At 40.9% G+C, this 27,690-nt stretch overlaps 1 protein-coding gene across 6 annotated transcripts in view; it reads left to right on the plus strand.

Annotated features, from left to right (window-relative positions):
- The window catches only part of MUS81 (MUS81 structure-specific endonuclease subunit), a 307,431-nt gene that overhangs the window by 95,552 nt on the left and 184,189 nt on the right, over positions 1-27,690 (plus strand). For all 6 annotated transcript variants that reach the window (XR_016307484.1, XR_016307485.1, XM_089658092.1 and 3 more), the window contains 2 exons: positions 4,336-4,511; positions 17,510-17,639. Coding sequence is in view for 4 of the 6 variants with exons in the window: in XM_089658092.1 (XP_089514218.1) it covers positions 4,377-4,511; positions 17,510-17,639 (265 nt within the window). In the remaining 2 variants the exon portion in view is untranslated. The remainder of the gene's footprint in view (positions 1-4,335; positions 4,512-17,509; positions 17,640-27,690) is intronic.

Raw genomic sequence — 27,690 nt, forward strand, 5'->3', positions numbered from 1 at the left:
CAGGACGCTCCTGCTTGCCCTGGCAACGCCCGGCCCAGCAACGCATTGCCCGGGCAACGAGGCACGCCCCCTTGACACGGGCCGCGCTCTCGAGAACGCAGCCTTTGTCTCCGGCAGGTGCAGGACTCGCGCTGGAACTCCCGGCAGGGGTCCTGGCTATATGGCCTGGAGAGGTGTGAGTACCGCCGCAGGGGTCACTTTTCTCCCATCCTGCGCAGCCTGTCTTCAAAGGCTTCGTCAGTCTGTGAGGAGGTGACCAGAGGCAGGGGGGAGAGGTGACACTTCTCATCCTCTGCAGTCTAACTTCAAAGGCTGCGACAGGATGAGAAGAGGGTGAGAGGACACGGGGAAGACACAGGCACCCGGGGGGGTTTGCAGAGGAGCAGGCACTCCGTGACAAGGAGTTTTTGCATTGAAGTCAATGGGAGGTGTTTATGCATTGAAGTCAATGGGATGCGATTTGGCATGAAGTCAGTGGGAGGCAGTGTGTGAACCCAGCCGCCAGGACGCAATTTCTAGTCGCCATGGCGACCTGGCGCCTGGGATTTGTCCAGCCCTGCCTTTAGAACCATGTTAAGCATTCACCCTTTGGACATTATATGTTTGTCCTAAGAGCTGAACTAGTTAAGCTGAATGGGCTGTTTTACAAAGTAACGATTCACATTTATTTTAAGCTGCAATTTCTTTCTATGTAAAGTACATCCACCGTACCTGCATTGTAATAATTGAAAACAATAGGAAATCTTAAATTCTTCAAATAGGAATTTTTAATGACTTGCATACTATAATTTGATAAGTTTTCTATTAAAGATGTTGCAATGAGAAATTTTCTGCAATAGCGAGTTCAGGCCACAAGTTCTCCTCAAACGTGTGCTTGTAAAAGAAAAGTGTTAAATTCAAATACAAGTTCTAGACAGCTACATGACTCTGGCGCACACTGTGCCACTTTAAGAACACCCATGAGACACTTTTGCAAGTTCTGTGTGTCTTTTTTTTCTATTTAGACTGGTTCTGATCTCTCTTTAACTGGAGCATCTTTCTTAGGGTTCTCTGCCCAGTTCAAGTTCCTTCGAGAGAGTTCTTTCTCTCCTCATTGACCACAGTTTAGTTGCCAGTTCTTTTCTTGATGGAAATTTTTTGTTTATTACACCCTTCTGGTTGTGTCAAGTTAACCGGGTTCACGTTTTTTTTTCTATGGCTGGTGTCTCTCTCCCATATCAAGACATTTTCACTGATTAAGCAACCTTTCTCTTGGGGCTTGGGCATGAGGCATAGTTCCCAATCTTCTGGTCTGGTTAGTTTTTCTTCTTTCCAGGTGGGGGGGTTTGGCCTCTGGTGTTATTGAGTATGGGTTTCCTAGGCAGCTCTTAGGCTGTTGGCATTCCTCAGTTGTTATTCACATTGGGTCTGTTAGCAGTTGTTTTCTGTTGCCCATCCTGACAGTTAACCACTTGCCTACCAGGCACTTATACCCCCTTATTTACCAGGCCAATTTTCAGCTTTCAGCGCTGCCGCACTTTGATTGACAATTGCGCGGTCATGCAACATTGTACCCATATGAAATTTTGATCATTTTTTTCTCACAAATAGAGCTTTCTTTTGGTGGTATTTAATCGCCACTGGGCGCTTTACTTTTTGCGCTATAAATTAAAAAAGTGCAAAAAATTTGGAAAAAAAAAAAAAGTTTCTTTGTTTCTATTATAAAATTTTTCAAACAGGTAATTTTTCTCCTTCACTGATGTGCGTTGATGAGGCAGCACTGATGGGCACTGATAGGCGGCACTGATGGGCACTGATAGGCAGCACTAAAGGGCACTGATAGGCAGTACTAATGAGATGGCACGGATAGGCGGCACTGATAGGCAGCACTAATGAGGTGTCACGGATAGGCGGCACTAATATGCAGCACTGATAGGCGGCACTGATAGGTGACACTGATGATGGGTACTGATAGACGGCACTGACTGGCATCACTGCTGGGCACTGACTGGCGGCACTGACTGGCACAACCGCTGGACACTGACTGGCAGCACTGCTGGGCTGCACTGGTGGGCAGCACTGGTGGGTGGGCACAGGTGGGTGGCACTGCTGGGCACAGGTAGGTGGCACTTCTGGGCACAGGTGTGTGACACTGCAGAGTGGCACAGGTGGGTGCACTGCTGGGCACAGGTGGGTGATCTGCTGGGCACAGGTGGGCGGAGCTAGTGGGCGCACTGCTGGGCACAGGTGGGCGGAACTTGTGGGTGGCACTGCTGGGCACCGATCATCAGGGCACTGATCATCAGTGCCCTGATGATCGGTGCCGATCCTCGCTCTGACAACTGCCGGTTCTCGGCAGTACTTTCCTCACAATCTGACAGCGTGAGGAAAGTGCAGCCGAGAACCGGCACTTGCATTTCCCTGTGATCAGCGTGTCATTGGACACCGCTGATCATGTGGTAAAAGGCCGGTATGATTGGCCTTTTACCACATCTCATGATCAGCTGTGTCCGCAGGACACAGCGATCACGGAGATCGCCGGGTGCGCGCCCCCTGGGACGCGCAGGAGAGCGCGTTCTGGGGGGACGTCATATGAACACGATAAATGCCTGGTCAGGAAGTGAGGTAAATCCTCTGGAGGCCAAGTGGTTAATCAGAGGAGATATAGAGGGGGTTTATAATATCACAGCCTGTATTACTATCTGACAGACCCCCATAACCCCAACTACCGTCCCTCCCCCCATTGACAGACATCTCTATCACACCCCTATCCTCTTTCCTATCCCTCATACGTTAATCAGTAGGTGCTTTAAGTTGTACATGGTACAATATTGAAGTTTATTGGGAGTACCATATATCAGAGGGTTCCACCATTATTGTCAAGTTATTGATTAGTGAGGTAGCGCTGCACTTTTTTTTTTTTTCATGCCTATCCTTACTTTTGCTACATGCTGAAGTTTAATTGTGCCACATGCCGATCATTAGTATAATAGGTAATCACCACGCTACTATTTCCAATAAAATAAAAAATTGTGAGTAAAGCACTTTTTTCACCCCCCAAAAAAGCCAAAAAGTGCAGCTCTACTTTACTAATGAACGTAACAATAATGGCAGAACCCTCTAATGCAGTGTTTCTCAACTCCAGTCCTCATGGACCCCCAACAGGTCATGTTTTCAGGATTTCCCTCAGATGAAACAGCTGTGGTAATTACTAAGGCAGCGAAACTGATCAAATCACCTGTGCAAAATAATGGAAATCCTGAAAACATGACCTGTTGGAGGTCCATGAGGACTGGAGTTTAGAAACACTGCTCTAATGTATGGTACTCTCAGTAAACTTCGATATTACCACAATATCACAATAATAGTAACTAAAACATATCAAATTCAGTGTAACAATCTAATTCTGTGAATTCTATCAGTGTCCAACAAAACACTGATAAAAGCTTGTAGGAGGAGTTTTAATTCTCCCCTGATTGTCCTATGAAGCTGCAAAAACCCTGACCCTCTGTCTGGACAATGCTGATTGACCCTGTGCTGATCACATGCACTCTCCCAAGGAAAAAAAAAAAACCCTTGTAGCAATACACACCAAACTGAGCATGTGCAGCTTGCCCCCAAGACTCTTTTCTATCTGCAGATGAATTGGGGACAGTAGAAGGGGAAGATCAGAGAAGACAGGATCAAACATTCTTTTTACACACTGTGGAGGATTAACCCCTTAGGTTTAACAGTGAGTATAACAAGCATGATTTACCGCATATACAGTCTGATTTTACTGTTGTGGGTTTAGTAACACTTTAAACTCCCTTACGCTGTTCTCTTCTGCCCCCTTCATCCATTAAGCATTTTTAAAACCGGTTGGAACACTTTTATACTCCTAAAACCTGCTGTCTATGTCTCTCCCTGGCACCACTTGTTTAAGCCGGCTGAATGAAAAAAGAAATGAACAGATTCATTTATCCACACAGGAGTTGGATGGGGGAATTCCCACTGCCAGGATATGGTATTCTGACAGCAGCTTCTCAGCTGCAGCTACGGATTGAGAAAAGTTTTTCTCAATCAGTTTTTCTGTCAAGCACTGATTGAAATCCTGCCAGTCCTTGCTGAACTTCGATCCATCTGTGGCTAGCTTGACTGTGGGGAATCTGTAATACAGCAATTCCGATATGTCTGCTTTGCGTACTCCCCTTGCATTAAAGTCATTGCTCTGATCCATCTTCTGGATACTGACTACTGCAGGAAAATGTTATCTGAATTAGAAAATTACCATCGGCCCATATCTGTTATTTATACTTATGTAAAACTTTGGTGTTGTTAGTCATTTTAAACTATGTTTTGTGTGTCACTCTGCAGAAAATGCTCATCAATAGCTAAAACGTTTTGAAGGCTAGAAGATGCCAGGTCCAGTTACATTTGGACGCAAACGTCCTCTTCCTTCCTGTCCAAACCCTCTCTTTCTGAAATGGCTGACAGATTGGCGAGAGTCTGCTGCTGAGAAAGGCCTGAAAACACAGTTTGTATACCAAAAGGTAAGCTGTGCTGTACATTTATTCCTACAGCCTTCTCTTCTGTGTCTAAAGAAGAATATAGAAATATGCTGTTCTATCTTCATCCTACATGCTGTAAGATGAGCATTATGGTAGATTACATAGCACAATAATGTTATACATGCAGCATCTTTGTGGAGAAATGCTCTATTATGTATTTCTGTGCTGTCATTTTCAGCAGAGAAAGCGCTGATTCATGTGAATATCATGGACTTGTTGGTGAGAGCTTTCAAGGTTCTTTTTTAAGTGCCCAACATCACACTGGAAGTGCCCCCATCTCACATCAATGTGTTTTTTTTTTAAAGTCTGGAATCTCCTACAATTCAATATTTTGTTTAAGGAACTGGAAAGTTAAGTGAGAAGCCAGTGAGCAGAACGTATGTGTGGAACTTTGCCTGTAATAGTTTATATGCAGTACAGGGAGTAAAGCATTAAACTACACTATGAAACAAAAAAATCACCGATAGCTGAAGATTCCTTTGACTGTGGTAATTGATGAAAATGTGTGTATGTATATGTGTGTGTGTGTGTATATATATATATATGTATGTATTTATATATATATATATATATACACACACACACTTTTTAATGAGATGTACACCAGACTTATTTTAATGATTACCATAACCTGAATTTATGACACGGAAACACAATCTGTGTTTCAGGAACAGAGTAACACTTGGTGCTCATACCAATCACTCAGCAGTGTGTGCTTTGTGAATTTCCTCTTGTGAACACAGGTGGGTCAATTACAGATTGATCTCAGCAACTCAAACCCCTGTGCTTTTGTGAGAAGATCCCTATCTTGTGCTGCTGGTAAGGCTTGGATCCTACAGTCATAAAGAAAAGAGTTCAGCATTGTGTAAATATATCTAAAGAAAACAAGACAATATTGTATTAGCTAACAAATTAAAATAACTGGAAGCAGCTGAAGATGGATTAAATACATAGATGTTTGATTTTCACAAAAAGCTAAGCAAAGCTGAATGTAAACATGCTTCATCCTGAGGCCACTTCTAGTGACAGCCACAGGTGGTGTACACAGAGAGCCATGTTTTTTCTTGTCTTACACTGGTTTTGTGTATTTTTAGTATTCTTTATTTTGCTTGCTTGTGTCACTGTATTTGCTTTATAGCTGTTCAGCAGATTTGTGAAAGCTATACCAGGACAAAGTCCCTTCCAATTAGAAGTATGTACTCTTATACAGAAGAGTAGATATATCTGAATTTGCCTAAAATAATGCATAATGGGATGCTTTATTTACTCCTGGTAAGATATATATCTTTTTGAGATTGTAAAAAGCTTGTTTTTAGCAGTTTATATTTTTATATGGTCTCTCTGGAATATCCCACTTTAACTTTTGTTCCATCTGGGCTTTTTGTTATTTTTTTACATAGTTGGTAAGGTTGAATAAAGACACTAGACCATTTCTTAGTAAATAAAAATTATTGTGCTGCGCTCCCTAAAAACAAAAACAGCATGTGCATATATATCAATTTTCAGAAACATGCAATAACCCACTTAATTGTGTTCCACTAAAAATCGACCCATGCAGCAAAAACATCCCAATATAATACACAAAAAATCCTCATAGAAAATCACCCATGCATCAAAAAACATCCCAGTGTAATAAACAAAAGTCCTCTTTCCCATAAATGAGCTTCAATCAAATGGATTAATTCCAGGTTTCCAAGTTCCTTATAGCAACACTGCTGCTCTATTATGCGCTCACCTCAATTCATAGCCTATCAGGCTAATAATCGCAGTTTATCCCACATAAGGATGAAGGATCCCTGGGATGACCACCACCTTCTTTGGATCTCTCCACACTTCAGTGTTACTGATTAACCACCTGGACACTTAATCCTCTTCTATGGACATACGGATAAATGGATATAATATGCCTCTTCCACCCCTCCTGGGGAATTAACCTCCTAAAGATTACTCCAGCAATCTCCACATGTATGGTAATAAAGGGAAACAAAGAATAGTGCTTTATCCTTTTAAAACACTTTATTGCAAAACTAAGTTTGCCACACTCACATTGTAACAGATAAAAACAAGCCCATCAGTAAAAATAGCCATCAGTGTGTATCACACTCTCTCTCAGTACTCGCCGTATCACAGCAAAGTCGATCGAACGCGGTGACGTCAGAGCCCCTCCCCATTACTAATATGTATTTACTATTATATACACTATTATATGAGTTGGGTGTGAAGTGTTTGCGAACCACATATTATTTTTATTTTTGGTTTATTTTATGTTTTTATTCCTTTTTTAAAAAATAGTATATTTTATTTTGTTACACATTCTGAAGATGAAAGTCACTATATTGGCTCACGAGTCTTTTTTAAAAAAATTTTTTTTAACTAGACCATTTCTTGTTTTGTTTTTTTCATGTGAAGGTGAATATGGTTCTCGATTGTTATTTGTGCCAACCCTGTCTTAGAACAGTTTCTTCTTGAGTTTCATGGATTCGTTCTAATTTATATTTGGAAATATATGCTACATCTGTCCCCCACTGGCTGTAAGGGTGAGAACTCAGCAATGACATGACTGCTGATCGCTAAGTTCTCATCACCACTATGAGCAGAGAGTGACCGCTGTCAGCTCTGACATCTCCCTCCCTCCGGCTCACTGGAGAACTGGCCTGGGGAGGGGGAAGGAGCGACTGGATTGCCGAGAGGCTGAGCCAGTGCGCTCCAGACTGCGGGATGGATCCTGACTTTAAAGTTAGGATCTTTTCCCAGCCTGGACTGTCTGGGTAATGTCATCCAACAGCGGGCTTTAACCCGCTGTCAGCTGAAAACAGGTCATAAGAGTGCAAAACGAAGTGCACTCCTGTGATCCACAGAAGTACAGCCAAAGAGCTTGGGCTGTACGTCTCCTTTTAATATAATATGGTGTCAGAGTTATTTGATGTGATTTGAATAGTTGCTGGTTTTATTTGTCTCATCAGATATCCCCCATGTGCATTTTAATAAATTCAGTAACTACATTTATTATGATTTTGTTATGGAAAAGCTTTTAGGGTCCTTTTCACACGGGCGTGCCGTATCTGTTTTTCATCTGTCCATTTACGGATGAAAAACTGACCCCCCCCCATGTATTTCTATGTACTTGGGGGTGTAAACGGATTAACAACTTTTTATATCCTTTAATTTCCGGATCCGTTAAAATCTATTTTTTTTTTTTTTACGTAAGAAAACCCTATTTTTCTTCAGACAAAAGACCCGGAACAGACAAAAAACAGATGTCAACGGATTGTATGCAGCACAGCAGGTCAGGAAAGGGGGGGGGGGGGGGAGACAACATGTGGACAAGGTGCTTAAGGGGGGAAGCATCCCCCCATGTTAAGGGCATGTGGCCTGGTATGGTTCAGGATGGGGGGGGGGGTGCTCACTTCCCACTCCCCTTTCCTGACCTGCCGGGCTGCATGCTTGGATAAGGGTCTGGTATGGATTTTGGGGGGGGGGGAACCCCAGGCCATATCCCCCCCCCCCCCACAGTTATTTATCTTCCTTTTTTTCACATTCAGTGGTCAATGGGGAACCCTGCTGACAGCTGCTGACTACTGATGACTAAATACGGATGAAAAAAGGATGTAAACGTATGTAAACTCACCCATTTTTTCTTTGGAAAAACATGACTGAACTGATTGAAAAAAACAAAAAAAAACGGAACGCCCGTGTGAAAGGACCCTTAGTACTGTAACTCAGCAAGGGGCGTGCTTGATCTCTGCAGTGAGATGAGCAGTCCTTAGCTGCAGGCTGGTTGAAGGGGACTGGCTGTCTTAGTAGCAATGGGTACTTTATTAATAAGATATTCCAGTTAAGGCATTAAACACCACACCTGTGATTTTGGTTCATCCAAAACAGTGGGTGTAATTTTAGAAAATAAAAAAGTTCATTAGCACTTTAAATGTGATATCATATGAGCTGTATGAAACTTCACAAAATGCCATTTTCCATCCCTTGACAAAACGTAACATTGCCTCTTCTTCTGTCAGTTTTATATGTATGCTACAAAGAAAGGAATTGCAAGAATGCAGCTTTTATCTAAACCAACAGCATATGTTTATCATATGTGTCTGGATTTATATTGCTGTCATATGGTTACATTTATAAGGCTTGGTGAATAAAAAGATACAGAAGGCCGTGAGGTATTGTAATTTGTGCCACCTAACCAGCCTTGTAAGTGTCAAAGTCAAAAAATTATTTTGTGCATTCTGTTATGTAGAATATTTTGTAATGAACAATATCTGTCAGATTTCTTAGTCCTACAGTACAGGGCACAGGATCTACGGCCATTAACACTGGGTTATAAATAACACAAAAAACAGCGCAAAAATTCAATAAATAAAAATAATCACAAATAAATAAATGTCCGTACAAAAATATATATATAATATTTCAAACATAAGTCCTTATTTTCCCAAAAGGATTTTCAAGACAATGTTCCAAAATGTGCTTCCACCTAATCACCACGTGAAAAATAATATTGACCGCACTCACCAGATGGAGGTGAGTAATAAGCCTCATAGGATATAATGGATCCTATAGCCCCTCAGGAGGAACCCAAATCGCCTTCACCCTGCTTAGATACAGCAATCGACTCCACTCTACTTCTCCATGGAATCCTCAATAGTGTGCAAGGAAAGAAAGGCTACATAGTGTAATATTGCCACTCAATACCATATAAATCAATAGAATAAGGACACTCACATGTTTCAATAAAATAACAGGCCTTGTTTAATAGCCTCAAAGGCTTCAAAGGAACAAGTTTCCAAATTGTAAATATAGGGATCTCACGCTTTAAGGATCACTGTAGAGGATGACCAGCTTTCCACCTCAAAAATGGCTGCTTGAACTGCGAAAGTCAGCGTGCGTTGCAAATACCGGAAGTGACGTAGGCCAAGATGACGGCAAACCGGAAGTGCGTCAACGCGTTTCGCCCCACCCACAGGGCGTTCTCAAGCAAACACTGGGTTATATGCAACTACCATCAAGTGACTGGGCACTGGCAAAAAAAGAAGGCTGAAGGTACATCATCCTATATAACTCCAGCCACTCTCAGCTAGCCAGAGTTTTTGCTAATATTCACTGTGTGAATATTAGCAAAAACACTTAGGGAGAGCTTTACTAAAACTGGACTAATCAGAATCTGATGCAGCAGTGCATGGTAGCCAATCGGCTTCTAACGTCAGCTTGTTCCGTTAAGCTTTGACAAAACGTGGAAGCCGATTGGTTTCTTTGCAGAGCAGCACCAGATTTTGCACCATTCAGTTTTACTAAATTAGCCCCACCCTGTCCGATTTCTAAGATGAATCTCTTCTTCATCCACATGCACAGGATAGTTTCCTTAACTTCAATGCCAAAACCTTGGGTAGTTGCCCTTTGAAGGTGTTCGCCTCTTTGATATCTCCTTGTATCTCCTCAGTACTTCAGGGATATTACCAGGGTCCTTCAAAGATTTCTTTCAACCCTCCCTCTCACTCCTTCTATTCCAAATCAAAGGCAGGAACATAGACAAGTGTTAAGTTCATTTCCAGGGGCTACCAACTGGAGTTTCACTCTGCCTACTTCATGCTTTCAATCTTGCCATTTTCCTTCTTGCGTCAAATGGATCTTCTTGCCTGCTGTCCAGCGGCTCTTGCCTAAAAGGCTAATTATACCTGTACAAACCGATGCTTTGAAAGGTTTGTACGATTTCCAAAGCAAAGTTTAGTACAGAAACTGCCAGTTTGGTCATTGCCTCCTTCCAGGGAATTTTCTAGCTTCAGTAAACATCTGGGTAGCTTACTGGCACATTCCCATCTTTCCATCTCATTAGTGCTATCAGTGTTTTGCAGGGGGTGATCAGCATTATTAATTTGTTGCCCTCCCCTTTTGGCCTTTCAACGATCACCTGGGTTTTTACCAAGGATCTTGCCCCAGTCTTGGCTCTGTTCCCATGCTCCGGGGATATTGTGGGATATCTGGATGATCTCCAACATTCTGCAGATAGTGTGGACTCCAGAAGGTTTCAGTTGGCTCCTCAACCCGATGAAGCCATTGCTGGACCCATTTTTACAGATTGGAGTACCTGGCCCTGACAATGGACATGGTCCTGTCCAGTATCTTCCAGTCTTGGGACAACTCTATCGCTTTGTGCTTGGGTCTCATGATTGCCTTCTTTGAGGCTGTTCTGTATGTCTAGTTTCACTCCAGACCATTGCAACACATCGTTTTGGCAGTGTGGGACAAACAGACTCCGTCCTATGCACCTTACCCACAAGGCAAGACTCTCCCTAGTGTGGCTGATTGCCAACCTAGCTCTGGAGTCAGAGAAGCTGTTTCCTCTAAAATGCTCATTCTGCTTCTCTGTCACCAGCTTTAATGCATTCCTGCTGAGCCACAGTTCTGGGAAACAGGGAGCTTATCAGACTCGGTCATTCCTACCTTCTTGAAGGCCAAGAAATCAACTTCTTACAAAGTTTACCATCACAGCTGTAAGGCCTATTTTGCTTGATGACAGTCAAGGAAATTTCATGCTAAAAAGTACTTTGTGGAATTTATTCTGTCCTTCCTCCAGTATTTGTGTTTGAGTGCAATCAATGAGCTAGCTTTTGCTGTTCTGGTTAAAGGGCCATTGACTTTCACTCTCTAGTTAAGGCCTTTGTTCAGTGTGCTGTGCACATATCTTCCCCTATACACTCTGTCTCCTTGGAGCCCTAATCTAATTCTTTCATCTCTTCAGAAGCCAACTTTTAAACTATTAAGAGATATTTCATTTGCTTGAACTCACTCCTAAGGTGACCTTTCTTGCCGCTGTCATTGTTGCACAGATGGTCTGAGTTAGCTGCCTTATACTGTAAGGAACCCTTCGTAGTGTTTCACAAGGACAAGGTTGTCTTGAGGTCCTAAAGCCGCCTGCCTCCCTAAAGTGGACTCTTCCTTCCACCTTTACCAGGATATTATTCCTTCCTCCCTTTCTCTCTACTGTATTGACATGGTACGCAGTTATCTACATCTCAGTTACTGCCGCTTTTAGGCAATATGATTTCATCTCTGTACTTTTTCAGGGTTCCCAGAGGGGCCTTCCTTGTCATTCCACTATTGCTAAGTGGATCATACAAGTTTTCATCCAAGCATATAGTTTAAAGGATAGGGTTCCCCCTTCCCTGTTAAGGCATATTCTACCAGATTTGTTAGTGCTTCATGGGCTTTCCAGAATCCTCCTCTGATGCCAATTTCAGATATAAGGTTCTAAAAACTGCTTTCTGAGTCTGTTGAGCTTTCTTGACCTTTTTTGTTTCGTGGGCCTTTTTGGCATTGTTTACTGTATTGCTTACCCCTTAGTTAAAATGCTTTTGGATGGCCCAATGGTAAGGACTTAAGATCCTGTCTTTCGTACTGTACCACCAAGAAAATAGCATATTTAATTTAAAAAAAAAAAAAAAAAGGTCCCTCCCCTCCTGTGTTTTTTTTTTTTTTTTTTCTTTTTTTCTGTGATTTTTCATTTTGCTTGCTGAAAAACTGAGGCTAACAGGCAGTGTTAGGATTAATTTAGGATGATGTACCTTCAGTTTTCTTTTTTGCCAGTGTTTAATCTCCTAAAGGTAGCTGCAGTCTTACCCAGTCATAATGATTAAAGATCATAATAAATAAATAGGTTCAACGCTAAAAATGTCCATAAATTACTTAAATAAGTTAAAATTAAATGCCAGAAAAGTGACCGTCCGTGCAGGTCAAAGTGCGAATAAGCAGTAAATCCAGTGATAGTGCTCCAAATCGTGTGGTAAAATTACGCACTCACCAGATGCATAATGTATATACGCATTAAACAAATCTGTAGAGGTCCCCTTTAGGAGTTGGATAAAATCCTAATCCAGGATAATCCTCCCTCTAGGTAAGGTGGTGCTGTCAGGAGCTCACGGGTAGATACAGGATCCAGCTGGCCAGAGATCCCTTTAAGGGATGATCAGGTATAGATGCCTGCTTTAAGGGAATCCCTTCTCTGGGTACTTAAGGATGGCTGGATCGGATGGGCTCTATAAATAAATTGCTCCGCACAGGAGACCATAAAGAATGCCCATAGTGTAGTAGGTACTTACATAAATTTATTGTTAAAAACGAATTTGCAAATTCCAAAGAAATAAGATCAGGTATTGGACTAACTGTCCAGCAAGTAAAATAAAATAACGGGGAGGGGGAAAGAAGAACCCTTGCCATCCCCCGCCCCCTGCGCAGCGGTTGCACCATGCATGTGAGGTATCACCATGAACGTCAGATCGAGGGCAGTAATTCTAGCACTAACCTCCTGTGTAAATAAAAATTGGTGACTTATAAAGTCCTTTAAAGCATCGCGTATCGATACTAAAAATGTATGTAGTTTGTTGCCATTGTACCGGCATGCGTAATTTTAATGCATGTCATGTTTGGTATCTATTTACTTGGCGTAACATCATCTTTTATAATTTATCAAAAAATTGGGCAATATATTGTTATTGTGCATTAAAATTCTAAAAAGTGTATTTTTCCCAAAATATTTGGGTTTGAAAAATCGCTGCGCAAATAATGTGTGAAGTAAAAAATTTCGACACCCATTGTTTTATTCTCTAGGGCTTCTGCTTTAAAAAAATATATAATGTTTGGGGGTTCAAAGTAATTTTCTTGCAAAAAAAACGTTTTTCATGTGAACGAAAAGTGTCAGAAAAGGCTTGGTCTTCAAGAGTGGGTGATGTGTGGCATAAGCTTCTAATGATGTCCCTGAAATGCCAGGATAGTAAAAGCAACCCCTCCAAATTACCCCTTTTTGGAAAGTAGACACTGCAAGGTATTTGCTAAGAGGCATGGTGAATATTTTGCAGATCTCATTTGTTGCCACATGTGTTTGGAATACGAAGAAAGAAAGCAAATGTATTGTTTCTTTTCTTTTCCTTTTCCAAACCCTGTGACAAAAATGATATCTTTAAAATACTTACCATGCCCCTTATCAAATACCTTGGGGTGTCTACTTTCCAAAAAGGGGTCATGGGGGGGGGGGGGGTTGTACTATCCTGGCATTTTAGAGCCTCTGAAACTTTGATAGGTAGTGGGGAAGTGCTATGAGGAAATATGCCCTTTGAAAGCCTGGAGGTGGTCATTGGATTTTGTACGTCACTAGGCTGCCAAAAAGTCACATGTGTTATCCCCATACTCAGGAGAAGTAGATGAATGTGTTTTGGGGTGTTATTCCACATATACCCATGTCATGCATGATCAATATATCATTAAAGTGACAACTTTGTGTAAAATAAAGTTAAAAAAAAAAAGTCATATTCAAAAAATTTGTGGCAAAATATAAAATGTTCCATGGACTCAACACACCTCTCTGCAAAATCCTGGTGGTATCTACTTTCCAAAAAGGGGTCATTTAGAAGGGATTGTACTGCCCTGGCATTTTAGCACCACAAGAAATGTGATAGGCAGTCAGAAAGCAAACGCTACTTAAATTCCAATATATATGAGTTAGGTCCATATATATTTGGACAAAGGCACAATTTTAGGTATTTACCAAAACATATTCATGCATAGATAGTTATATAATGGATATGGGCTGAACACTCTCGGGTTTAATTTGAGGGTATGTACATCTAAATTGGAGGAAGGATTTAGGAATTATAGCTCTTAAATAGAGCCATCCCCCTTTTTTTTTTTCAAGGGACCAAAAGTAATTGGATGAATGAATATAATCATAAATAAAATGTTCATTTTTAATATTTTGTTGAGAATCCTTTACTGGCAATGACTGCCTGAAGTCATGGAAATTACTAAAGACTGGGTTTCCTTCTTTCTGATGCTTTGCCAGGCTCTAACTGCAGCTGTCTTCGGTTGTTATTTGTTTGTGGGTCTTTCTGCCTTTTTAGTTTTAACTTCAGCAAGTGAAATGCATGCTCAATTGGGTTGAGTTCAGGTGATTGACTCTGCCATTGCAGAATATTCCACTTCTTTTCCTTCAAAAGCTCCTGGGTTGCTTTTGCAGTGTGTTTTGGATCATTGTCCATCTGTACTGTGAAACGTCGTCCAATCAATTTTGCTGCATTTGGCTGAATCTGTGCTAACAGTATATCTCTAAACACTGCAGAATTTATTCGGATGCTTCTGTCTTCTGTCACATTATCAATAAACACCAATGACCCAGTGCCACTGGAAACCATGCATGCCCATGCCATCACACTACCTCCACCATGTTTTACAGATGACATTGTGTGCTTTGGATCATGAGCTGTTCCAAGCCTTCTCCACACTTTTCTTCCCGTCATTCTGGTACAGATTAATCTTAGTTTAATCTGTCCAAAGAATGCTTTTCCAGAACTGGTCTGGCTTTTTTAGATGTTTTTTTTGGCAAAGTCTAATCTGGCTTTTCTATTCTTCAGGCTTATGAATGGTTTGCACCTTGTGGTGAACCCTCTGTATTTGCTCTCGTGAAGTCCTCTCTTGAGCGTAGACTTTGACAATGATACGCCCACCTCCTGGAGAGTGTCCTTCACTTGTCTGGATGCTGTGAATGGGTTTTTCTTTACCATAGAGAGGATCCTGCAATCATCCACTACTGTTTTCTTCTGTGGACGTCAATGCCTTTTATGTTGCTGAGCTCACCGGTGTGTTCTTCTCTCCTCAGAATGTACTAAACTGTTGGTTTGGCCACTCCTAATATTGCAGCTATCTCTCTGATGGATTTTTTTCGTTCTTGAATCCTTACAATGGCCTGTTTCACTTGCATGGAAAGCTCCTTTTTGAACGCATGATATAGGTTCACAGCATAGATTCCAAATACAAATTCCACGCTTAGAATCAATGCCAGAACTTTTACCTGCTTCATTGATGAAGAAATAACAAAAGAGTAGCCTACACCTGGCCATGAAACAGCCTTTGATTCAACTGTCCAATTACTTTTGGTCTCTTGAAAAAGGGGGGATGGCTACTCTTAAGAGCTGTAATTCCGAAACCCTTCCTCCAATTTGGATGTGCATATCCTCAAATTAAACCTGAGAGTGTGCACTTGCCCATACCCAATACAGTTGCAAGAAAAAGTATGTGAACCACTTGGGATTACGTGGAGTTTTGCATGAATTGGGCATAAAATGTGCTCTGAACGTCATCGAAGTCACAACAATAGAAGAACACAGTCTGCTGAACATAATACTACACAAACATTAGATGTTGCCATGGTTTAATTGCACATAACATGTAAACATTCACAGTGCAGGGAGGAAAAAGTATGTGAACCTTTGGACTTAATAACTGGTTGACCCTCCTTTGGCAGCAAAAAACCTCAACCCAATGTTTCCAGTAGTTGCAGATCAGACCTGCACAACGATCTGGAGTAATTTTGGACCACTCCTCTTCACAAAACTGTGAAGAGCACATTTTATGCCCAATTCCTGCAAAACTCCATGTAATCCCAAGGGGTTCACATACTTTTTCTTGCAACTGTATATATCTATAGCTTGAATATGTTTTGATAAATATCTGAAAAAAGCTAAAATTGTGCCTGTGTCCAAATATATATGGACCTAACTGTGTGTGTGTATATACACACATATATAATTTTATATATATACATACACACCATAGTTTTGTAAATGCTATACCTTTTACACAAACCAATTTACTATACATGTATTAGGATTTTTTTTTTTTTTTTTACCAAAGACATGTTACAGAATACATGTTGGCCTAAATTTATAACTAACTTTGAGTTTATTGGATATTTTTTATAACCAAAAGTGAAAAAAATTGTTTTTCAAAATTTTCGGTCTTTTTTTGTTTATAGCACAAAAAGTAAAAACCACAGAGGTGATCAAATACCACCAAAAGAAAGCTCCATTTGTGTGAAAAAAAGAACATAAATTACGTTTGGGTACAGCATTGCACAACTGCGCAATTACCAGTTGAAATAGCGCAGTGCAGAACAGCAATAAATGGCCTGGTCATGAAGGGGGGTAAATCTTCTGGAGGGCAAGTGATTAAACTACATGATGCAAAATTTGGCGCAGCTCTGCATAGAAACCAATCATCTTTCAGGTTTTATTGTCAAAGGTTAATTCAACAAGCTGAATTTAGAAGCTAATTGGTTACTTTGCACAGCTGCACCAGATTCTGGGTGCACCAGGTTTAGTAAATACTCCTTTTAGTCTTTTGGCTGATAGTGCTCGGCTATGAACAGTTTTCTTCAGGTACAGGGAATATCGATACCTCACCAGCTTCAGTTCTTTGTCATGCGTTTTACTGCAGAGGCCTCAACACTTCATCAGTTTCTCTGCACTGCCCCCTCTATCAGTTGCATTGTTTTCTCTTTCCAGTGAGTACTTGTTTTTCACTAAGAACCACACTTTACATGGTTGGGCTTTGCAGAGTGAAATGTCCTATTATGGACTTTTGGTTTTCCCTTCTGAAGATTGTCTGTAAGTGAGCTAACAGGATACTAGATTTTCAGAAAAGGGTGAATCTGTAAACTGGAAAAAGTCCGGGTATTTGGTGTTCATGTAGATTTCCAATCTGTGGCATGTCAGGCAGCTTTCTCAGAGCGTTATTCATGGAAGGCCAAGGCAAATGGGAGGCCAGATAGTAGTCTGTTTAATTGAGCCAGATTTACAGTTTCACTTAGTCGCATCAAAGCCAAAATTTAACCTGCCCATTCCGTATACTACTGTACAAATCAACCAGCAAAAAGTCATGGACATGTACTGAGGAGCAGAATGATCAGTTAAAAGCTTTAAGTGGAAGATGACAGTAAATACAGATTAACAAGAACTTTTTTTTTTTCTCCCAGCAGGTTCCCTTGCAATATATTTTAGTATATTGTAAAGATTTGTGTTGATACTTTTGTTCACAAAGACTGGTTGGTTTAGAAATGTTGATTATATAGTTAATTTGGAATGATTAATATAAAAAATATCATGCCTCCTGTATGGGCAATATTTATGTATCAAGACATTCTGTCTTTATAGGCCATTAGCTCACTGAAGAAGTACCCCCTACCCCTCCATAGTGGAAAGGAAGCCAAAATACTTCAAAATTTTGGAGATGGAATTTGCAAGATGCTGGATGAGAAATTAGAGAAACATTATGCCGACCATGGTATGTACTGTCCATTATAAAACTCTGTTATGTTTTTGTTATCTTGGTTAATTCAATAATAGCAACCCTAAAATATTGTATTTGAATGTTATAAACATTCTATGGCTGTTGAAAACGTGAGAGTAAAAGGAGAAAGGATGCTGGAAAATTAAAGTTGAACTTTAGTGAGAAAATTTTAAGTCCTGCTAGATCACTTTAGGCTGGCCCCTTTTGCAGGTAAAGCTGGCCCCTTTTTTGCAGGTAAAGCTATGTAAAACATTAAAAATAAGTGTATATACTGTATAAAATCCAGCAATACACTGTCTCACCCTGCTGTGCACTTGCTTAGTTGCTCAGGGGCTTTGGGTGTTAACAGAATGGTAGCCTTCAGCAAGTAGAAACCAGAACAATGCTGGAGGCTTTTTGTTTTCATCACACACTAATTTTGGTAGCATAATTCTTAATGTGGAATGTATGTTCCTTGCTAAAAAAAAAAATATTTTTTACCAAGTTGTTATGCTTTCTCTGCCATCTAACTATGATGTAGCTTAGGCAGTGTGTACATACAAGGTGGTTAGGGTACTTTCTTGGATTTAACGGCATTTGCAAAGAACCCGTATAGCTGCAGATGATTTTGAGAAAATATAAGAAAATGTTAACTGGCAATATCCCAGTAATTAGAGGACCAAAGGAGAAAAAAATATTAAATGGTTTGTTTACCTGATCGCTTCATATGTCTGTGTATATTAAGGAGTAATTCCACTATGTTGAGAGAAAAAAGCATTCCCCTCTGGGTGATTTATGTACACTGCAAGGATCTTAACAAACTTTGTTGTATACTCCTACTTTTTGTTATTCTGAAGAAAGAGCTGTTTGTGTCTGTGTCCATGTGCTGAGTGAATCTGTATGGGAGTGCTTTTATAATTATCATTCAGCTGTTGCACCTGCAGGGCTCTGAGGTAATTGGCAAGGTCTGCATCCCTTATAGACATGATTTCTTTTTGGGAGCTTCTCACCAAAACTGACAATTTTGTTGCGGGGATGCCCAAAATCTAACTTGTATCCTAGTGCAGATTTCTGGGAAAATCAGTAAGCCAATTGCACAAGCAGGAAATTACATTTTCAGGGGGCATTCTGTACACAGATGGTAGCCAGGTAGCCATATTGCATTTTACAGAAATGCTGCAGATTGAAAAGGAAAGGTAATTTTTAATGTTTAATACAATATGACTTGAGTCGCAATTGTATGCGCTATATTATAATATTTTTTTTATTTGCAATTTTTTTTCTCCCACGAAACTACCCTTTAAGCTAAAATCCTTGGCCTTTTTTTTGTTGAAGAACAAACTGCACACTGGCATTGTGTGCCACCTTTCATATAACCTTTATTAAAAATAGTAAATGTGGTGCACACTGATGTTCTTTACTATCATGCTAAATCACATAAACTGGCATCCAGGAAGAAACCTGCTCAACCATCTTCTTGGGTGCCACTTTTTAACCAGTTGCCTGCCGCCCTATAGCAGAAATACTGCTACAGAGTGGCAATGCTGCGCAAACTTGTGTATGTATAATAAATAAATATATATATATTGTGTGTATGTGATTTGCATTTACGGGTAGGGGGTGTGCGCCATGGGCGTGTCCCAGCCGGAGATTCTTTGCCGGCACCCGGCGATAGGTGAGTAACACTGACATGGGAGAGACTTGTGTGTAAACAACGCAGGTCTTTCTCCTGCCAGCAATAACATGCTGTGCAGAGAAATACACAGCAGCATGTTTCCCAAGTAAAACACACACAGCACATGTTGTAAAACCGCACACAGTTAACCCTTTGATCGTTCCAGATGTTAACCTCTTCCTGCCAGGTGTCATTAGTACTTTTTGTTAGCACTGATCACTGTATTAGTGTGATTGGGATGCCAGTGGCAGTTAGTCAGTTCCCCCCAGTGTCAGAATGCCTGCCGCAGTCCTGCTATAAGTCTCTGATTGCCGCCATTACTAGTATAAGAAAAATAAAAATACAAATTCCAGTATATAATTTACATGTTTTGGGATTTCTTTTTTTTTTAGCTAAGCCATGTAGCAGAATACATTTTGGCCTAAATTTATTAAGAAATTTGACTTTTTTTTTGCTGGATATGTTTTATAGTAAAAAGTCAAAAATCTTTTTTTTTTTTTTTTTTTAAATTTTCGGTCTTTTTTTGTTTTATTGTGCCAAAATAATTTAACGCACAGTTGATAAAATACCATCAAAAGAAATCTCTATTTGTGGGGAAAAAAAGAACATACATTTTAATTTGGGTGCAGCACTGCATGACTGTGCAATTGTCAGTTAAAGTAACGCAGCGCCATTGCCTGGTCAGGAAGGGGGGTAAATCCTCTGGAGGGCAAGTGGTTAATAAAGTTTATATGAAGGTGTCACACAATGCTTGTGCGCTTTTTGTTTCTTCTATAGCATTTTATAAAGATTCACAGTTTTGAAAGAGGCAGCAAAGTCGTGGATACTGTGTATCAGGATTAACAAAGCTGTGGATACTGTTTTCTGTAATCACATTTACAAAAGAGAGCTTTTTTACAGGAAAGGACATTCCTAAGTTTCCATGCAACAAGATTGTATCCCTTCCCCCCCCCCCCCCCCCCCCCCCCGATTGACTGACTGTATTTCATCGCAACTTTTTAAATTGATCCAGGTTGGACCAATGTAAGTATACATAATGTATACCTGGCTCATCCCTGTGGAAGTGGATAATAACTGTAGTAGCTACCACTATTACAGGTGATCCTCACCTTGCCTCTCTGATAGGAAAAGGTGGAGATTGTGATGTCACTGCCCCACCTCTCCAAGGTGGACCAATGTATCTGTGCAAAAAAAGCATACATGGAATTCGGCTTTAACATCTATACACATTACTATAATAGATAGTGGGATTAAGTAGAACATTTTCATTCAATAGCATCACAGCATCTGTGTTGTAATTGTATAGCTCATGGAATGGGAGAGCCCAGGATAACCAGCAGCCACGTTGTTTAAAGTAACAATCTTTATTTTCCAAAAAGATAAATAGAAACAGCTTGGAAATACAGTTGTGGCCAAAATTATTCAACCCCCAATGCTGTAAAGGGGTTTAGGGACTATAGTGTACATTTGGAATTGTATTCAGAATCAAATCCTACAAGGACGTTGTAACTACCCAAATGCAACTAAAATGACATCAATTGTTTATGTAATACAGTAGTAAATGGTTCTTATGTGGTTTCTTCATTGCCACAATTATTCAACCCCTTAAAGACTACCACTCTGAAGAACAGAGGTTCATACAGGTGCTTTCCATCAGGTATTGAAAACACCTGTGGATGTCACCGAGCAGCAATCAAGCATAATAAGCACCAATTAGGCAGCTTTAAAATGACTGTGATACTCAGCTCCTTCTAGACATTTACTGGTGTGGTTACAAACATGGTGAAGGCAAGAGAATGGTCCAGGAAGACAAGAGAAGAGGTGATTTCTCTTCACAGGAAGGGCAATGGCTATAAGAAGATTGCAAAGATGTTAAACATACCAAGAGACACCTTAGGAAGCATCATTCGCAAATTCAAGGCAAAGGGCACTGTTGAAACGCTACCTGGTCGTGGCAGAAAGAAGATGCTGACTTCGACTGCTGTGCGCTACCTGAAGCGTAGAGTGGAGAGAAGTCCCCGTGTGACTGCTGAGGAACTGAGAAAAGATTTGTCAGATGTGGGTACAGAAGTTTCAGCCCAGACAATAAGACGCACACTGCGTAATGAAGGCCTCCGTGCCAGAACTCCCAGGCGTACCCCCTTGCTGTCTCCAAAGAATAAGAAGAGTCGACTGCAGTATGCCAAAAGCCATGTGGACAAACCACAAAAGTTGTGGGATAGTGTTCTGTGGACTGATGAAACAAAATTAGAACTGTTTGGGCCCATGGATCAACGCTATGTTTGGAGGAGGAAGAACAAGGCCTATGATGAAAAGAACACCTTGCCTACTGTGAAGCATGGTGGAGGGTCAATCATGCTTTGGGGCTGTTTTGCTTCTGCAGGTACAGGGAAGCTTCAGCGTGTGCAAGGTACCATGAATTCTCTTCAGTACCAGGAGATATTGGATGGAAACGTGATGCAGTCCGTCACACACCTGAGGCTTGGGAGACGTTGGACCTTTCAACAGGACAATGATCCCAAGCATACCTCCAAGTCCACTAGAGCATGGTTGCAGAGGAAAGGCTGGAACATTTTGGAGTGGCCATCGCAGTCACCAGACTTAAATCCGATTGAGAACCTCTGGTGGGACTTAAAGAAAGCAGTTGCAGTGCGCAAGCCTAAGAATGTGACTGAACTGGAGGCCTTTGCCCATGAAGAATGGGCGAAGATACCCGTAGATCGCTGCAAGACACTTGTGTCAAGCTATGCTTCACGTTTAAAAGCTGTTATAACTGTAAAAGGATGCTGTACTAAGTACTAAGATTGAATGTCACTTGGGGGTTGAATAAAACTGATAATGCTGTGAGCACAGAAAAGACATTTGTGGTTATTTCATTATAACTGTTATGTTATATTTGTCTGACCTACAAGTGCCTCTTTAATGTAAATGTAAGCAAGATGACTGAATGATCAAAAGCAATGTCAAACTGGCCAAAACACTCAATTTCAGTGGGGGTTGAATAATTTTGGCCACAACTGTAGCTGATTTCAGCATGAAACAATAAACAAAACAGTTCATACTCTTGATACAAAAAATAAAAGTTCGACTTACTGCCCATGAAACTTGCCCCTTAACAGGATTTTAGAGTTCCCGTCTGCTTCAAGGGTCCAGAAATCCAGAATTGGCTCAAGAGCTCAGCATTATCGTCCCAGTAATCAGACAGCCCACAGTTCTCACACAACTGTGTCCTTCCACACCCACCATCTCACAAACACCTGCTGACTGCTTCCTGCCCCATTCAGTCCTCTTTCAGGCAGGTTAACTATTTCAGGGCCTCAGTCCCCGCAGTCAGGGTTGGAGGCTCTTTCCCACCCAAAATCTCTGAGTCTCTGAATTCTGGATCTCATACCATACATAATAATCCGGGGAAAACTAGGTCCGTTTTCCCTATTGCCTGACCACCCCAGAACCCCATCACCCTGCATGGGTGAGAAACCCTGAGTACTCCCAACTTCACCCCCTTAACACCTTCCCGCCAATGCCTCCTGGTGCTTTAAGAGCATCTAGATACTGGGAGGCAGAAGCAGGCATTCAGGTCATGTGACTGCTGTGATTGGCTGTCACAGTGGTCACATGATCAGACAGCTCCTGATTGCAAGTATGCATAGGGAAGCTTATTGATCCCCGCCAGCTACTGTGCTGGGAGCATGCAGGGAGCTGCTGTCAGCACAGTAATACAGGGACCCATATATGTGGCCACTTGGCAATAAGGGCCAACCACCAAGAGGCCCCATATATGCGTATGGCAGACGGAAAGTTGTTAAAAGGGTCACAACTGAAATAATGTAAATGCATATATCCCATCTAGGTTCCATCTGTGGTGTCCTGAACAAGCTGTTTAGCTTGTAAATAGAATGTGTATAATATTCTGATATATTTAAAAAAAAAACAAAAAAAAAAACCTGTATTTATTTTGGCAATCCCTATAAAACAATTATTTGCATTAGTCTGGCATAAGATAGTTTTTTGGATCTCTGTACATGTATAACATTTTGAAGGGAATAAAGAATGCTACATTGAACTCCTAAACTGAGCACAATATTCTAGTTTTATAGAAATACTTTAGCTCCCTTCTCTCTTTGAATGATGCCAAATCTTATAAAATATCACCACTACATCATTAATCAAACAGGTTACACACATTTGGAGAATCTTACTAAAAGTAACTTGTGAAGCATATAGGAAATATGGAAGCCAGGCATAAACAAACCCTGGACAATTGCTTTTGAAGTCATTGGTGACATAGCTGTGGTACAGAATTGTGAACATCTTTCCTGCAGTCTTATGTCATGTTAGTGCATCCTAGTCCATTAATGAAGCACCTAGTGACCTTTTAAAACTGATGTTCTCAGTGAGTGTGAATTAAATTTGCAATATATGGCCTGGCCATGTACACCAGGTAACTATTGAGTGAAGATTTGAGAACCCAAACTTTGCAAGGCCTTTCTTGCCCTCTTCAAACCAGCTTTGCTTCAGATACAATAGGTGTTGAGATGCTCTGTCAGTTAAAAGAGCAAATAAAGCAATACGAGGATCTTTTTAAATTTTTTTTGTAACTGGGCAATAATTCCAATGGAGACTGGTAAATTCTTGATTGCATTGGGCAGATTGGTTTGAAGCTGATTTAGGCATCTACAGTCATGGCTAAATACAATCTGACTCGTCAATATGAATGAATTTTATAGGTAGAGATGGGGCAACTGCCAAACCTGTATTTCTTAATTGTACATCACAGACACAGAAGATTTTATATTTATAGCTACCTATGCTACCACTTCCAAGCGAATGGACATTGGCTAAAAAAAAGAAGGAATAACCCAGACATAACCTCTCCCAGCTCAGATAAGCCTCCATTTTTAGTTAGTGTCCTTAGGTAATACTTGTGCCTCTCGTTCTCTCTGAAGATCTCTTGTGAACGTGTTCCCATGACTTGTAGCCTGTTCTTACATCCCTTTTTGGGCAGAGGTAGATTTTATCTGGATCAGTCACTACAGCCAGCAGGCCAAGAGGGGACCATACCTTGTTTTTTTTTCAAAAGTTTCAGTTATTTTTTTGTTTAGCAAAAAATAAAAAATCGAGTGGTGATTAAATACCACCAAAAGAAAGCTCTATTTGTGTGAAAAAAAATGATAAAAATTTCATATGGATACAGTGTTGCATGACGGCGCAATTGTCATTCAAAGTGCGACAGAGCTGAAAGCTGAAAATTGGCCTGGGCAGGAAGGGAGTAAAAGTGCCCAGTACTGAAGTGGTTAAGGAAGAGTGGCAAGAAGAGAGCCATTGTTGAAAGAAAGCCATAAGAAGTCCTTTTTGCAGTTGTGTGGGACACAGCAAACATGTGGAAGAAGGTGCTCTGGTCAGATGAGACCAAAATTTAACTTTTTGGCCTAAAAGCAAAATGTTATGTGTGGCGAAAAACTAACACTGCACATCACCCTGAACACACCATCCCCACCATGAACCATGGTGGTGGCAGCATCATGTTGTGGAAATGCTTTTCTTCAGCAGGGACAGAGAAGCTGGTCAGAGTTGATGAGAAAATGGATGGAGCCAAAATCAGGGCAATCTTAGAAGAAAACCTGTTAGAGTCTGCAAAAGACTTGAGACTGGGGCGGAGGATCACCTTCCAGCAGGATAACGACCCTAAACATACAGCCAGAGCTACAACGGAATGGTCTAGATGAAATCACATTAATGTGTTAGAATGGCCCAGTCAAAGTCCAGACCTAAATCCAATTGAGAATCTGTGGCAAGACTTGAAAATTGCATAATCTCTCCATCCAATCTGACAGAGCTTGAGCTATTTTGCAAAGAAAAATGGGCAAAAATGTCACTCTCTAGATGTGCAAAGCTAGTAGGGATATACCCTCAAAAAACTTGCAGCTGTAATTGCAGTAAGAGGTGGGTCTACAAAGTATTGACTCAGGGGGGCTGAATACAAATGCACGCCACACTTTTCAGATATTTATTTGCAAAATATTTTGAAAACCATTTATCATTTTCTTTCCACTTCACAATTTTGAGCCACTTTGTGTTGGTTTATTACATAAAATCCCAATAAAATACATTTACGGTTTTGGTTGTAACCTGACAAAATGTGGAACATTTCAAGGGGTATGAATACTTTTTCAAGGCACTGTATTTTCATCCTAAACTCTGTAATTTCTTTGAGGTCATTACCTTGAAACCAAAGGAACCTCGAGTAGTTGTGGTTATCTTCTCTAAGCACGAAATAGTAAAACATTTGTTACACATCATTAGTAACTGCAGCTTGCTCTTTGCATAAACGTATAAGGACACCTAGCAGCATGTTATTCAAATCAGGGTCGCTAAGAAGTGCATGATTCAATGAGATACCGTCCATAATGAGCACTAGAATAAAAAATGACTCTGATCTGCCCTGGTTTTTGAGGGTGATAGATGCCAAAGATTGGTAGGTACCAATCCTTTTAACCTGGTTTCATTGGTGTGGAAGGTTCTGCTTGGTCATGATCAGAGATCTCTTGCATAAAGTTAGCAAAATGTCTTTCATTTCAGGTTTTCTTGCAAAGGAGTGCTGTAGAACAAGGAGTTTATTCTGCGCTTGCTCCCTGTTTTGTAGTCTAGGGCGTAGTGAGCAAAATGGTAGGGGTGCTACCCAGTGGTTTGCTTTGTCCACAAACCTCTCCTTTTCAACTACATCAAGGAACATATGATCTTCGGTGGACATAGCAGGTCTTTCATCATTTTTAGTGTTTTCGTGAACACGGCACCTAAACTGTCGCTGCTACAAGCTGTGGTCCCTGAATGGCATATTGGAGTGCGTGGCTGTAGTTGGCAAGCATTAAAGATCTTGTTTACTTGCATATGGCTGGTGCATGGATTGAATAGAAAAGGGTGTCCATTAGGCAGCATGTTTGTCTTAAATGAGGTTACATATGCTGGTATGTGAGTCCCACTTAAACATACTTCTCCAACTATGACCCAACCTAAATCCAAACATTATGCATAAGGAGAGTTATGGGGTCTGTTAATCTGCTCACACACCTTTTGCACCCTGAGAATATCTCTTCCTAGCAAGAGATGTATTTGGACATTAGAATCAATTGTGGGCATCTTATCTATTAAGGTTTTCAGATGAGGGAAGTGCTATGTAATCTCGGGGGTTGGTATTTCTAACCTGTCATTAGACATCATGTCACATTCAACGCGAGTGGGAAATTTTATGTGTGTTTTCTTATCAACAGACTGAACAGTGAAGTTCGATGCCCTACGTTCTGGTTTTACCATAGTACCTGAGCATGTTTTCACTGAACAGTCGGGTTTGTTAGAGGGGTATACAGTCGCTAAACAAATCTTGGAATGTGATCTGGGCCTCGCCCCTTCTGCACATACCTCCGTACACTTGGATACAACAGTTCATGTGGTAGGTTCATCTACCTCCTTGCCTGGCTGTTTGTTGGTTACCAGAGTCTCTGTTGCCCAAGGGACTGGACCTGACTGCAGGGCCGACGTATGCTGGTCACTACTGTACTCTCTGCATATTATACTGGCCTTGCAGTTTTTAGCAATGTGTTTGGATGCACAACATTTGAAGCAGATAGCATTTTCCTTCAGGTAATCTCTATGTTCATCAATGTGCTTGCTTCTGAACCCATAATACTTTGACAGTGGGTGTGTTTTTTATGGATTGGACATGAACTGTCTGGGTCCATTGGCTTCTTTTTAGAGTTGTTAAGATGTAAAGCTGTATCAGCGGCTCACAGCTCTATCTTTCTGACTGACACTGATGGTCTGTTGCCATGCTTTGCCCCTATCTTCTCTGCGTTTGACATCCTGGTTACTGAACATCGAGAATTTAAAGCTAGGGTCATTGCTTGTCTGCTTGGTTGACGATAAACTAGGTGAATAAATTGAATGAGCTTCCTTGTACTTGGAGCCTTGAGAAGTCCACTTATCTTGCAGACTGTATGAGAGCATTTCAGTCATTGTTTTAATCCCACGTGCTGTGTTCTTTTAACATTAGGTTGTCTTTGTTAGAGATTTTAGGGAAGTTTTCCAGTTTCTTCAACAGTGTTCTCAATAGCTTCAGGGCTGCCATGACAGTCCTCTATTTTCTGCCATACCATTTTAACCGCAGCAGCTGGATCCTGAATGTGTAGAAACCTGATTCTCTTGGCCTGTCAAGATGACTCTGGTCCAAGCCACTTTGATAGCAGATCTAGCTCTTCTCTAGCCATAAGACTGAGATCTCTGATGATGCCTTGGAAAGATGTCTTCCATGTCCAATAGTTCTCGGGGAGATCATCAAATGTTAGTAGCCTTGTGCTCACTAATTCTTGGTGAATTAGGTGCTTTGCTAGATCAGTT

This window comes from Staurois parvus, unplaced genomic scaffold, assembly GCF_062004578.1.
Source record: "Staurois parvus isolate SC_StPar_1 unplaced genomic scaffold, SC_StPar_1.0 ptg001051l, whole genome shotgun sequence".
Classification (NCBI taxonomy): Eukaryota; Metazoa; Chordata; class Amphibia; order Anura; family Ranidae; genus Staurois; species Staurois parvus.